The sequence below is a fragment of the Bidens hawaiensis genome, unplaced genomic scaffold (assembly GCF_021521415.1).
Source record: "Bidens hawaiensis isolate Kalapana, Puna unplaced genomic scaffold, B.hawaiensis_p1.1 tig00012186_1, whole genome shotgun sequence".
In the NCBI taxonomy this organism is placed as follows: domain Eukaryota; kingdom Viridiplantae; phylum Streptophyta; class Magnoliopsida; order Asterales; family Asteraceae; genus Bidens; species Bidens hawaiensis.
This window is the reverse complement of record NW_027491983.1, coordinates 77,083-92,924: the sequence shown is the minus strand read 5'-3', so window position 1 is coordinate 92,924 and position 15,842 is coordinate 77,083. Positions and strand designations below refer to the sequence as shown.

General features: G+C 38.7%; 1 protein-coding gene across 1 annotated transcript; it reads left to right on the top strand.

The window, feature by feature from the left end:
• The first annotated feature begins 4,917 nt into the window (after positions 1-4,917).
• LOC143540286 (uncharacterized) lies at positions 4,918-5,307 on the top strand. The gene has a single exon (XM_077033391.1). It carries the CDS (start codon positions 4,918-4,920, stop codon positions 5,305-5,307), a length of 390 nt encoding a protein of 129 aa, XP_076889506.1.
• The last annotated feature ends 10,535 nt before the right edge of the window (positions 5,308-15,842 follow it).

Below are 15,842 nucleotides of genomic sequence, written 5' to 3'. Positions count from 1 at the left end.
ATATTATTAATAGAAAACCATCACTATTTTATTAAACCCGACCTTTATATTGAGGCTTTTTGTTGATTAAAATATTTTTATAAATTTGTTTATCACATATATATATTATATGTATATAATTATACATACCTATATTATTTTAAACAAAATTATAATAAACGTAGTAAACATATTAATATATTTTTATCATCGGGTGTCGTTACAAACTTCAAAATATAAATTTTACGATAATTATATATTTAGACGTTTATTAGTATATTATATCTTAACTTATATTTAATCAAATTAATTGTACTTAAACCCGATTTTATGGCAAACAATGATTTTTATAATAAAATAATACTAATAGTTTGTAGAGATCAATCGTTCAATCCGTAACATACCAAATCGTAATTGTAACTCAAATCACATCGAAATCTGAAATTCGTTATACATATTATATCATTATAATTCACTTATAATATTATTTAATTAGGATCCTTGTCTCTCGAAGAGCGTGATTATTGTTCTTGTTGTAATCATTCCCGTTTGGCTTAATCGATAAGGTGAATTTTATCATTCCCCTATTTTACTCGATTTTTACAAACGTTTTGGGGACATATGCGTATATCATACTGTACATACATATCTATATATACATACATATCAAAAATAGCAAACGTGTAATTGTGTGTGATTAATCAAATCTACTTATGTGCTTATTTGTCTTTGTATGCAATCGTTTGACATATCCCCTTGGAAAGGGTTCTCATTCTATTGACCACCACCCAATTCGCTTGGCAACGGTTATTCTTATTTGCTTATAGTGATTTAATGGCGCCCGATTCACTTGGCAATGGTTTAATCGACAACTTACTTGCTTATGGTTTGATTTCATTGCCGCATTTATTACTTTTTGCTTATTTATTATATTATCTTTATTTTATTGCAAAAATGGTGGTAAACTTACTCAACATGTGTTGTTGACCAAAACTCCATTTTCTACGTATATGCAGGTTGACTGATTTGAAGGATGGACACCTAGAAAGACCTTAGGGTTATATTGAAGACAAACTTGAATTTAATTGATTGTATTTATGTATTTACTTGAATTGTATTGTTGTATTTGAATATTGTTTATTATTTGAATTAAATAATTAATTAGATATTGTCACATTTTATATATGATAGTATCTTCGAGCTGTGAGCAATCGGATCATGCCCCGACATTTCTGCCTTAGGTTGGGGTGTGACACGAGAGGGGTAGCGGTCAAAGTAGGTATAATCAAAGTGAATCGTGGGGTTATAAACAAGAGTTATCAGAAGAGCTATCAGCAGGGTCAGCAAAATCAAGGGGGACACAAGGTCAAGGAAGTTCTTCGGGAAACAAGGAGGAGTCGATTAAGGATGTGATGGATTTTCTAAAACAGATGAAGACTGATCAGGAGGCTCAAAATAAAAGTGTAAATCAAAGGTTAGAGCTCCAAGAGAAAGCCAATGTTGCGAGGGATAAACAGGTGAGCCAGCTTGCTGAGGAAGTGGCGAGTTTGAAGAGAAATCCATCCAAGTTGCCGAGTGATACCTTGAAGAACCCGAGCCATCAGAGTGGTAGCTCTTCGAATAGTAAGAATGCCCATGTCAGCCAGGTAAGTACCCTTAGAAGCGGTAAGACATATAATAATGGGGTAACTCCACCACCTTCTGTTGAAGGTGTGGTGGAGGACTTGGGGGAAGATGGGAAAAGTGACGATGATGTTGAAATTGAACCGAAAACTAAATCAAATCAAACAAATAAAAATAAAATTGAAACTAAAACTATGACGGGAACACCAACCGCCAAGGAGACGGGTTCAACGAATAAAACCGTTCCGTTCCCTCGGGCATTGGTGAACCCTGAGACCTCATCGACACTTAGGAAGAGGGGCCCACAGCAGGAGGAAATGTGGGAAATATTTAAACAAGTAAAAATTAATTTACACCTCATAAATGCAATTAAACAAGTCCCTGCATATGCTAAATATTTGAAAGACTTGTGTACTCAAAAATGAACTCACAAGTTGCCCAAACAAGTTGATTTAACTGCAAATGTGAGTTCGGTTTTGACGGATATCCTCCCACCCAAGCTACAGGATCCGGGAACGCCAATTATACCCATTCAAGTGGGCGATTTTAAAATGACTAGAGCGTATGACCAGTACAACTTTGGTCCACTTAGAAAAGCCGACACCCCGTGGTGTTGGTCGATTTGACACTCAAGCTTCATAGGGAAATCGTGACCAATGTGATTGTGATGATAGAAGATTTCTATTACCCGGTTGACTTCCTGGTTCTAGACTACGTGACAATTGACCCAAAATGGCAACCGAACGTGATTCTCGGTGGGCCATTTTTGGCCATCGTGAATGCTTTGATTAATTGTAGAACTGGGGTAGTGGACATGGCATTTGGTAATAAAAATCTTACGCTTAATGTGTTTTCAAACGTGTCTAACCCTCTGGTGAGTGATGAATGCTTTGCGGCTGAAGTCATTGACGGATTGAACCCTCACGAAAGTGGGGATGATGCCACAGAGGAGTGTGCTATTTGTTGCAGGAAAGCAGTTGAGCATGTATTACAGTTACAAGAAGAAGAGAGAGAAGTGGAGTTGTATGCGGCAATTATTGGGAAACCGCTATGGTCTCAGCAAGTGGAGCGGTTGCCCGATACGATCGGTTCAAAGTTGAAACCTTCATTGGAGAGTCCGCAGGCTGTTGAATCGAATGAGCTCCCGAAACACCTGAAATACGTGTTTTTGGGAGAATGAGAGACATTACCAGCCATCGTCGCTGTAAATTTAGAAGACGAGCAAGAGAAGGCGTTGGTGGAAGTCTTGAATAAGCATAAGGCAGCGATTGGTTGGACGATAGCAGATTTGATAGGTATTAGCCCATCCATTGTCATGCATAAGATCATCACCGATCCCAAGGCAAAACCCGCTCATGATGCACAAAGAAGGTTGAATCCAAACATGCAGCAGGTAGTGAAGAAAGAGGTTTTGAAGTGGTTGGACGCGAAACTTGTAGATCAGAAGTTTTATTGTTTTTTAGATGGCTATTCGGGGTACAATCAGATTGCTATTCACCCCGATGACCAACATAAGACCACTTTCATGTGTCCATACGGCACTTTCGCATTCAAGCGAATGCCTTTTGGTTTGTGTAATGCTCCGGCCACCTTTCAAAGGTGTATGATGAGTATCTTTTCAGATATGGTCGGGGATTCACTCGAGATTTTTATGGACGACTTTTCGATTTTTGGATCATCTTTTGAAAAATACTTAAATGAATTAACAAAAGTTTTAAAAAGATGTGTGGAAACGAATTTGGTCTTAAGTTGGGAAAAGAGCCACTTTATGGTTCAAGAGGGGACGGTTTTGGGACATGTCATCTCAAGTAGGGGGATTGAGGTTGACCGGGCGAAAATCCAAGTCATATCTAATTTACCACTGCCTACTAATATAAAAGGGATAAGGTCATTTTTGGGTCATGCCGGTTTTTACCGACGGTTCATCAAGAATTTTAGTGTCATATCTAAACCGTTGTGTAATTTGTTATTAAAAGATGTACCATTTGTTTTTAACGAAGAGTGTATTAATGCATTTAATGTCCTAAAAAACAAATTGGTTGAAGCCCCGATCTTTTTTTCACCCGATTGGTCACTCCCATTTGAGATTATGTGTGACGCAAGTGACTACACGGTCGGGGGCAGTGTTGGGTCAACGGGTGGATAAGAAGCCCGTTGCCATATACTACGCAAGCAAATCCCTTTCCGATACTCAAATTAATTACACCACTACGGAAAAGGAGTTTCTCTCGGTAGTATATGCACTTGATAAGTTTCGATCTTACATTTGGGGGAGCAAGGTTATTGTTTTTTCAGATCACAGCGCAGTCAAGTATTTGATGGAGAAGAAGGACGCGAAGCCGCGCCTGATCAGGTGGATTTTACTGCTCCAAGAGTTTGATGTGGAGATCCGCGACAAGAAAGGAAGCGAGAACGTGGTAGCGGATCATTTATCGAGACTTGTGGGACAAGAAGAAAAGGAGAAAGACGAGAGGGCCATCATTGAGTCTTTCCCGAATGAGCAATTGTTTTCTGTTTCAACTTTGCCATGGTATGCTGACATTATTAATTTTCTTGTTGCAGATACAATTCCGGAATTTTGGCCAAAGAAGAAGAAGCAACACTTCCTCTCGCAGGTGAAGCACTATACATGGGAAGATCCGGATCAAGTAATGAGGCGGTGCATACCGGAGGAGGAGATGCGGAGTGTTTTATATCATGCCCACTCATCACCTTGTGGAGGCCATTTCAGCGACAAGAAGACAGGACATCGAGTGCTTGCATGCCGATTCTATTGGCCTACCATATTCAAGGATGCCGCAGCGTTTGTCAAGAATTGTGTTAGATGTCAACAGATGGGGGGGGGGGTATTTCAAAGAGGGACGGGATGCCCATGCAACCAATCCTCGTTGTCGAAATCTTTGATGTTTGGGGGATTGATTTCATGGGCCCGTTTTCTAATTCTTTCAGTAATCTTTATATCTTGGTGGCGGCCGATTATGTGTCTAAATGGGTAGAAGCAATCGCCACCAAGACGAATGACCATACCGTTGTTTGTAAGTTTGTCCAGTCTAATATTTTTTCACGTTTGGTGTTCCCCGCGTTATCATTAGTGATGGGGGTTCACATTTCAAAAACTTTAATTTTGGCAAACTACTTAAACGGTATGGCGTAAACCACCGTATTGCCACTCCATATCACCCTCAAACGAGTGGGCAAGTGAAGGTTGCTAATAGGCAGATAAAAGAGATTTTACAAAAAACGGTAAGGCCCGATCGGAAGGATTGGTCAAATAAACTAAATGATGCTTTATGGGCTTACCGGACCGCTTATAAAATGCCTATTGGAACCACCCCTTATCGGTTGGTTTATGAAAAAGGTTGTCATTTACTTGTCGAGCTAGCCCATTGTGCGCTATGGGCGGTTAAGAATATTAATCTAGACTATGAGTGTGCAGGTAAACAAAAGAAGTTGAACATATGCGAGTTGGAAGAGTTGAGAGATGAAACTTATGAATGTGCATTCACTTATAAAGACAAGATGAAAAGAGTTCACGATGCTAAGCTAAGAAGAAGGACGTTCGAGGAGGGGCAACGAGTGTGGTTGTACAACTCGAGATTGAAACTTTTTTCGGGCAAATTGAAGAGCAAGTGGACGGGACCTTATCAAGTCAAGAGGGTTGGAAAATTCGGTGAAGTTTACATCGAAGATTTTGAGATCATCTGAGGCAAGTGGTGAATGGTCATCGGTTGAAGCCCTATTTGGAGGATGCGGATTTGAACAAAGAGATATATGAGTCGGAGGTTTGCTTTTTGGCGGACGAACCGACTTATTCGGTTGATTGAGGAACCAAGGAATGTCGAGCTGTAGACATTCAATTCAGCGCTAACCGAGAAGCAACCCGTCATTTGTAAGTAGTAAATTTTGTATATTGAGTCTAGTTAGCTAATAGTTTTCCTCAAATGGTGCAGTGTAGAGCAAGGATCGAGTGTGGGGAAGCGACACGATGATTAGCATTGGAGTGAAATTGGTAAGCACATGCGTCGCTAGAGGGAGCCCCAGGTACGTAGGTGATTGGTATGTGGCGACCGAAGCGGGTGGCGGAGGAAATCAGCTCGAATAACACTTAAAAGATTAATATTTTAAAGCTAAAATCTGTTAAAATATGTTGCTGAAAAGGTGCATCTTCGCGTATCGCGAAGATGCAGGCCTTGCATCTTCGCGTATCGCAAAGATGCTAAAAAGTCAAACGGTCAGCCAAAGTCAAAGTCAATGGTCAACAGTCAAGGTGCATCTTCGCGTATCTGACGAAAATTTTTATAAAAATCCGATTTCCCATCACTTTCACCATATCTTTCTTATCTTTAACCCTATCCACACATCAAAATTCCGGCCGCCACCACCCCTGTCACCACCGTCGCCGGCCGCCACTATCGTTACCATCACTTTCTTTGTTTAATTTCATCATCTTTGACAAACCTGATTGGAAGGTATGTGTTTAATTTTGTTAGCAATTGGTTTGCTTCTAGTTTGAATGGTGTATCTTAGATTGTTTAGGGTTTGATGAATGCATGTTATTGGGTGTGTTTGTGGTCGGGATTAATGGGTTTATTGATTTCGTGGGTAGTTGATGTCGGATTTTCAGGGATGGGTTTGCCGGATTATTGAAGTTTTGGCCGGATTTTGGAAATTGTTACAAAGTTGTTGATGAATGATAGTGTTTTCAAAAAAAAATTTGGTCACCAGAATAATTTTCCGGCGAGTTGTCGAGTTGAAGTTTTGAAAAAGTTTAACAAAAGTTTGTGATTTTGGGTCGGTATTTTAAGATGTCGGTGATTTTGTGTTTTTGAATGATGGGATTTTTTCCGAAAAAGGGATCGTAACAAGTTTTTGAAAAGTAACAAGTGTTTGTGGAAGAGAATGAATTCCAAGTGTTTTGCCGGTTTGTTGGTTAATAAATTTGTCGGGTGTGATTCTGTCACGTTGTGTCATTGCACATGCGGTTTTGAGGAATTTATTTTGAGTCTTTTTGGATTATAAAAAAAAAGTTAAAAAAAAAATTTTAAAATTCAACAACAATTTTTATTATTTAGATTATTGAGGGCAACCGCGACCGAAAATGCTATACGGTTTTCACTCTTCTTTGTTTTGACATGAACTTATTTGGTATATTTATTTGCAAATGTCGAGGAAAAGGTCCAAATAACAGCAAACGTTTGACTCTACTTCTCAGCAGTATACACGCGTGCCGATCAGATATACAGGTAATGAGATTGAGGTTTTCGGGGCCGCAGTTGTGTAAGGCCCCGAACCCCGGGAACCCCACAGTTGGTATTCATTCAAAACACTTATAAAAATATTTAAACTTGGATTAATTCATTTCATCAAAATAACCAATTCAGAGTATAATTCAGCGGAAAACATAAATAATAAAATAAGTTCCCAAAACCCCGGGAAATTATGCCCAAAACCAATTTAAATGTATTTTATAAAGCTTTTTAAAATAAAATGTTCAATTGTAAAATCTTCCATCCACGTATGCCCTTCACCGTCCAAGTAGCTTCGTGCACGTCCAAGCGATAAGACATCCTCCTCCTAACCTGAAACTCACACCAACATGCACACAAAGTCAGCTTGAGCTGAGTGACTTCAAGTTTTTAAATAAATAACATCTATAATAAAAATCATAATAGGCATTCCAAAGGTTCTAAAATATAAAAGGAGTACACCAGTTAAGCCATCATCATTGGCAAATAATCATTCTTATGTATATACATACATACATATATATGAACATCCTTATAAGTACATTCCTATATATACATTATTATATATATAACATCCAGGTAATAACATCAGGGTCGAGCAAACGTACAACCCAAACACGTAACATCCGTAGTCGATACAACTACAACATTGCCAAATATTGGCCATACAATAATATATATATATACATACCATAACATCCCAAGGCCAACTATATACTAGCAAGCCTATATAAAATAGTTTAAACGTTTCATCAAGCAATTCGCTTAGGTGTGCATGCTAGCCCAAAACTTAAAAAGAGTTAAAAAGGGGGGCATCATGAACTCACCTGACACGAGACACGGATTCACCATGAGATAGAGAATCCCTAAGTAATCCCAAAACTCAAACACCTGCCGGTTTACATTCAATCAATACTAATGACATCAAGATGACTCGTTTATCTTACGAGACGTTCTAACGGGGCTCGGGTCACATAAAGCCTCGACCTCATCAAACTAAATCACAACAGCCCCCGAGGCCTCACATTCACCAAAAAAACCCTTAGATACTCCCGGGAATAAAGAATTCCCAAATTGCCCTCGAAAGCACTAGGCGATACCAATACGCGCGTTTAAGAGTCGTTTAGGCCATTAACATCCAACTCAGCCCCGTGTGGACCCTACATGATAAAATCACAGCCAACAAGTTCACACGACGTACGCGAGTCAAATGGGTCGGTAACTCGCAAGTACAACGCACCAACTATTCAATAAACGCAATTGCGCGTTGTACCGACCCGTTGGAGTAACAGACAACCAATTCAACCCCATAACTTATAAAAATGATTTTTCAACAGCCCGTACATCAAACCAAGTGTCCCCGAGCTGAATTGGTCGTTAATCACTTCGACACTCGCGTTAAACGCATCAAACTACAATTATAGTCAACCGAACACTAACTATCTAACTACAACTAGTTGACCATCTAACGAACACCAATGAACATGACTTTTAAGTATGTTATACTAGACATACCTAAGAGGATTTTGGTACAAAAACCCCACTCAAAACAGTCCCGGATATGCTTGTTTGGACAAACACCCGGTTAGCCTGCAACACGCAATTTAACGATTAATACGCGTGATATAACGACCAATTATGGTGTAAAAGACTTGGGGAATCATAGTACTAATCTTTAATTGATGTTTTACGCTCACGAATTGGCCGGAAAAAAGAAAAATGATGGTGGGGTTGGGGCTGTTGGGCGCCGATTGGACAAGAGCAAGGGGGTTAGGGTTTTTAGGTTTGTGTTATATTATAAAAATATTTCATCTAAGCCCCTCCAATTTGAAAGGTATGGCAACTTGAACGGAAAGTTAAATGTTTTAACGTACCGGGATGACGAAACGGCTTCCGGGAGATGTCGGTTAAACCCCGAGAATTGTACATACTTTACAAGTTCCGAATCCTTGAACTGAAATTAACAGGCGTTACAAGTTTGTGACATCCCACATCGGTTGGGAAGGAGAACAAAGCCTTCTTTATAAGGAGGTGGATACCTTCCTTATCATAACGCGTTTTGGGCGCTTAATGGTAATGGGTGAGAGGAGAACTCAACAGTTAAGCGTGCTCAGGTGGGAGCAGTATCAGGATGGGTAACCTCCTGGGAAGTCTTCACCTTGGCAAACAAAAGCAAATCCGTGAGGCGATGGTGGTACGTCCCGGCCAAAGCGGACAATATTATGGTGCGACGGTAGCTGGGCTGTTACAGATGGTATCAGACACAGGGCCAAACCGGTAGTGCTAGGTCCCGCGAGGACGCTGGACCCCTAAGGGGGTGGATTGTGACATCCCACATCAGTTGGGAAGGAGAACAAAGCCTTCTTTATAAGGAGGTGGATACCATCCTTATCATAACGCGTTTTGGGCGCTTAATAGTAGTGGATGAGAGAAGAACTCCATAGTTAAGCGTGCTCAGGTGGGAGCAGTATCAGGATGGGTAACCTCCTGGGAAGTCTTCACCTGGGCAACCAAAAGCAAATCCGTGAGGCGATGGTGGTACGTCCCGGCCAAAGCGGACAATATTATGGTGCGACGGTAGCTGGGCTGTTACAAGTTGAGGATATCACCGGGGGAGATGAAGATGACCACATCATATTACGATTCCTCCCCGATACTCCAGAATATGAGATGTATAGGCAGATTCGTGACATGGAGATATTCCGACATCGTACGTTTGATTGGGAGGCGGTGGAATCTATTGGGCAGGTTCTGAGACTTAATAGTTTGTTACCGGGATGCTGGGGAGATATTCTGAGGTTTGAGAAGAAGCAGTATGTGGAGCTGATTTACTAGTTTTACTCCACTTTCAGACATAATCCGAAAGATTTTGATGAGCCATACGCGGTTAGTTTTGCATTGGGGAGAGAGTTGTTTAAGTTCACAGTGCCCCGGTTTGCTGTGATTGTAGGTTTGTATGGGGAACATGAGGTAACTGGTCCCGAGTTTTGGGAAAGTATTCGGGGGTTTACTACGGGGTCGACTGCTTCTCGGCCTCACTGGATTTCGACTACCAATTTGACTAGATTTTGGAGGACTATTGGAGATGGCGAGCATACGAGTTCTGTTATCGCGTCGCAAATTCGGGATCCACTTCACAAGTATCTACATATGGTAATTGCTTCCACATTCGTGGGCCGAAAGTCGGGAAAGGATAAATGTAATAATATTGATCTGATGTGTTTAATGGCCATGGTTGGGGGTATGAATGTGAATCGAGCTACATTGTTGTTAAGTTCGTTTGCAAGGGGAGGTCGTAGAGCAAGTGGAGCCACGACTCAGTTGGCATTTGGACCTATGATTACTTGGATTGCGCAGTCGTTGGGTGTGTTTGGACGATTTCCGGTAGATTATTTTGAGGAGGGATAGGATACCGCTGTTGTGACGATTGATGATGCTCAGAAAGCGGGCATAATGACTTATGGAGATCCACCGCGGATGGCGGATGTGAGAGCAGAGGGTAGTTCGAGGGGGCATCGTGTGGAGAGGCCACCTGCCCGACCACGTCAGAGGAGACGACCCAGTCCACCACCGGCACAGCACCCGAAGCCCATGACATTAGACTACATGTTTGAGCAACAATTACAGGTGCGGGATGAATTACATGGGTATCAAAACGAGTTCAGAGAGTACAGAAACAAGTCGCGGGGTTACTTCAGGACCATGTTTGATCACTGGAACATTCCATTACCGGGTACTTTGCAGCCGCCGCCGCCTGCTACTAGTGGTTTTGATATGGGTGGCACTGGGCATGTATATGGAGGAGGATCTGGTGGTTATGGATATGGTGAGGTTGGTAGTTATGGTGGAGATGCTGGTTATAGTGGTCATAGTCAGTATGGCACGAGTGCATTTTACGATGCAGGTGTAGGAGGAATAGGAGCTGGTGGAGCTGGTGATGATGATGACCAAGAGGATTCTGATGAGTAGTCGCTGTTGACGGATGCAGCTGTCCCGATCAATGTTTTGGGTCTTATTTTCTGGTTTATTTTATTATGTTTTTATTAGCTTATGGGTTGTACTGATATTATTATTATTATTTTGCTTATGGGTGGTTTGATTGAGACACTTGATGTGATTTATTCTTTTGGGTGGTTGCTTGTGTATATTATTGTTGTAGTTGAACTTTGTGGGTGTAGTTCACTATAAACTCTCACGAGACCATACTTATCCACCCGGGCTACCGGGGGGTTTAAAGGGCTTGTTGCATACGCTAAATGCAATCGTGATTCCTACGAAAGTGAGTTAGGTCTTTTAACATTTTTACTTGTTTAACAAATTTGGTTATGAAATTTATTAATCTCGGTCGGTAATTTAAAATTAATGGTTTGCAAACGGTTTAAAAGACCTATATTTTTAACAATTGTGAGAAGCTTGCTTCTACATGTTTGAGAGTTTGCAGATTTTATTTCGAGAGTTGAGGAGTTAAGTTCATCGAGAGATCACCGAGGGCACGAGAGTTGCACATGAGAGTTTTTCTTATTTATCAGGTGATTTCGTTTTCATAACCTTATTTATTTTATTAGTTTTTGTGTTAAAAGTGTAATTGTATAAAAGTATAACCACCATCACATTAGGCCGGTTTTTAAAATTGTCTAAGTTATTTTAACCTTGTTCCTATTTTTAATTGTTAAATTTTAAACATTGAGGACAATGTTTGCCTCAAGTGTGGGGATAGGGGAGAAATTGAAATATTTAAAAGTTTTAATGTTCCTTCAATTAAGATTTTTACACAATAATGGAAAATGATAGAAAAATTGGAGGTTATTTTTCAAAATTATTATATAATATGAGATAAATAAAACAGGAACACACGTAATTTGAGATGTACTAGTAGGCTCCGCCTTGATAATGAAAGGATAATTTGGTTGTTGACTTAATTGAACCTTAAATGCTTTATTTTTAGTGGGAAATGCCTTCAGGGTTTTGTTTGTTTAGCTAAGTCTGTGTAAGGACTGGAATGAAATATTAGGCCATACTCAAGCCTTACTATTAGATTTGATCACCAAGAATATATTTTAATATGAATAGTATATAGTACAATGGTTGGATAGGCTTAACATTAGAGTATGCTAAATGGCTTGTGATATAAACATAAATGAAAAAACTGCTAGTTAAGTGGCTAAAACTTCATAGGCGTATGGTTTTATGACCTTAAATCCTGTATTGATGGGATGCCCCGGAGAACGGAGACCATGGGTCGGTATGCAGTTTATCATCTGGTATGCGTAAATCCTAAGTGGATTTATTCATATTAAAAAGAGCTCAAAGAGCAAACCCGCAGTTTATCCAGCTAATTCATAAGTCAATAAACATGATCACAAAAAGTGCTTTATTAGTACAAATTCACTACTGACTTGATCATCCACGCTGTTAGTCATATGGGGTCCCTGTGCTCGCGTCTCATTACCATTAAGAAACGGACCACGCAGGACACGTCATATGTAAGCCCTACAGATGAATTCGTGCCTACTCACGTATGGTGATGGACTTCGGGGTATTACTTGATAACGGAGGTATGTCATGTAGTGGGGGCTATTTACTAGTTGGTTACCTAATTGTACCTAATCATATCTAATAGCCATTTTGGTAGACTTTAATACTTAAATTTGGGTTTTGGTTTCGATAAAATATCAAAGATTGTCTTAGCTATTACATATGAGCTTGAAAAATTATACAAATGTACAAAATTTTGATCGTCTAATTTTAAGGTTTAAGTCAAGTTGGGGTGGTCTGATTTGGTAAAACTATAATGAAGCATGGTAAGGCGGCTTTAGGGCTTTGAGGTGTGGGTTCCATTTTAATCATATGAACTAATAAAACTGTCGCACCATATTTTTCCTAGTGAGTATTAAGGCTTTGTGCTTAATTAAGATAATCTATGAAGTATTTTGAGAATGATTTCTGATTCTGATTCCATTGCAAAGTTTTTTTCGGGACGAAAAAGGATAAGTGTGGGGATGTGATGGTTGGGTAAAAGTTAGTTAGTTTTATATATTAATTAGTTAATTTTAGTTTAATAATCGAATGAACATTGGTACTTCAAGTATGTTTATGTGTTTTCAGGAACTTGGAAGCTATGGAGCTTAATGAGGATATTTACGGGCTTGGAATGAAGATCGAGAAGTGACAGATTGGAGTGCACGCATCACGAGGCAATCAAGAAAAGAAAATAATAAATATGAAAAAGTTGCATCTTCGCGATACACGAAGATGCAGGGAGACAACTTCGCGATACTCGGAGTTGCAAGAATCTGACCCCGACTATTTTGTCCTTCGCGATACGCGAAGATGCTCAAAGTCGGCAAAAATTAGGGTTTGCCTTATATAAACCCCTTAACCTCCCAATTCGGATTTTTACAACTTCCAGAGGCAAAAGAGGCTGTGTTGGGCGACTTTCTACTATTCCAAGGCTTCCGGTTCATCTCGGGTTTGCATGTTCATCAAGATAAGTGATATAATCGATATGTCAATGCTTGGCTAAGTTTTCGTGTTCATTCTAGGGTAGGTTTTGTGTATTTTAACTTCTGACCAGATTCATATGCTTAAGGTTTATGAGCTTGATTGAGTTGTTGCTTTGGTCTTGCTTAATTTTTGATTGATTATTTAAACAATTTGTGTTTGGGATTATTAATTAATACATTATTTGTTTGGTTGTGTTCATCAACATTTAGGGTTTAAGCTCTTTTGTCATTGACTAGTTATCATCAAATATTGTCTCTTAATTGGTTTTAACAAACATAAGTTGGTAATTAAGTAAACCGAGTTTAATTGTGTCATCAATTCGGTTAGGGTATCGTTTGATATCACAATCCAACTACTAGGTTTAGTAATTACTGTGTAATCAATATAATTGAATCTGTGATTAAGTTGAATGTCACATTAACCGAACCTAGAATGAATAATTTTCATTAATATTATTTACAAATCGTTTTTAAGTAATTGTTAGTTTTAATTAATCTTTTGTCTAAAAACTGCTTGACATTGTCTGTCCGACTTAGTTAATAATTAAATTAGTAGTAACTAAATTAGCACTTTCCTTGAATCCCTGTGGAGACGACCTTACTTACCTGTACTAGTTATAGGTATTTAAGTCCTTAATTAATTTTTTTAGTAGACCGCGACAGCCTACGTCAACATACGCTGCGACACTTGGTATGTGTCGTTGTGCCACATGTTGACACATGGTACAACACGTCTCAGATTACTTAATGTGGACATTGCATACCGCAAAAACCCAATGGGTAAGTTCGTCCCGTAGAGCGACACCGACCATTTCTCTGTTTTCTCCCAAGTCCTTCGCGTAGTGTGATAGGTTTAAAATTTTAGATTTTTACATTTTGATCTTTCTACTTTTATTACCATCAAAAATTTCCTGAAAGTTTCAGGATGTTACATATATCTTTACAGCTGCAAGTTTAGAGGAATTTTAGGTAAAAAGAATTGCTATTAAAAAAAGGGTAAAACACCATAGAATAGTAACAAAGTTTTGATATTGTTTCAAGTAAGTCACTAATTCTTTCTTTTGTTTCAATTAGGTCACTCAAGTTTTATTAAATGTTCTAATCCTATGCTTTTTACATGTTAAACAAGTTACCATTCTGCGTGATAATTCTCTTTTTCTTTTCTTTTCCCTTTTACTTTTCTAAATAGATGATGTGGAATTTTACTAAATGTAATCCATAAGAGCACTTAAAATAAAACGATTTTGAATATCGTTTCTTTCACAGTATAGCATAGTCATAACGAGTTAACAAACAAGAAGAAACTCCATTATTACCATTTGTAACCTCGAGAGTAACATCTCGGAAAAACTCATATATATTTTGGGCTAAAAAAATGAAAAATCTGAAAGTTAAAGGACTAAAATTGTCAAATCTGGAAATATAGGGACTGAAAATGAAAATTTGATTTTCATGCATCTTCGCGCGGCGCGAAGATGAAGGTTGAGCAACTTCGCGCGACGCGAAGATGTTGGCACACATTTCAACGTTATCCGGTTACGTGTCGACACGTATCACTCCAGGATTGACATGTAAAATTGCACCTCCCTGCACTTTCGCGCGGCGCGAACCGCTGATGCGATCTAAATTATTCATATTTTATATAATATTTCCTACACTTTAAATTGGTTTTGAGTTGGTTTGCAATGAATATTATTTTTAGCTGACTCATATTTTAATTTTAAAGGTTTCAAGATAATATGAGCAAAGTAGGTTGATTAAGTAATAAAACATGTGTCAGTGATCATATAGCGTTCTTACCTCATTACAAATTATTATGCTTCTTAATTAAATGAGATTCATGTGTTTATGAATTATAAATAAAATAAATGAAAAAATGAAAATAAGTTGAAAAAAGAAAACTGTGGTTTCGTGGATGACAAAATAATTAAATGATTATTAATTAAATTGAATTATGAGTTAATTGATTAGAAAATACGTAAATGGTTTTTATTGATCCAAAAATTTGTTTTGATTTAAAGGTCATGGTTGTGGGCCTAAAAAGGCAAAGGAAACAAGATTGGTAACAATTTGGTCCAAGTAATGTCCGTGGAGAAAATAAACCGTCATATTATCTTGTTATAAAAGAGGGATCATCATTATTGTTTGGAAGATACGGACAAAAAGAAGAGAAAAAAAGAAAACTAGAGCCGTGAAGAAAGATATATCAACCGGCAGAAGGCAGCGGCTGATATAATATTTTTCTTTTCGTACGTTTGAGTTTGGAGCAAGACAAAAGGTTCATATCAATATTATTTATATTAATCCTTAGTGGTGGAGCATAGGGAGAAGAAAGTGGCAGGGCATCAGTCGTCGTTATTATTATTTTCTGTGGACAAGAAGCAGCCATCAAATATTCTTTAATTGGGAGCAAACGCCACAAGTCAGGAATATCTCCGAGAGCATCTGGGTTTAACACCTACTCATCCGAACATCACTATTATTTGGTTTG

Bases quoted from the DNA above. Each gene is read 5' to 3' on its own strand.
- LOC143540286 (XM_077033391.1), top strand. From the start codon at position 4,918: ATGCCTATTGGAACCACCCCTTATCGGTTGGTTTATGAAAAAGGTTGT.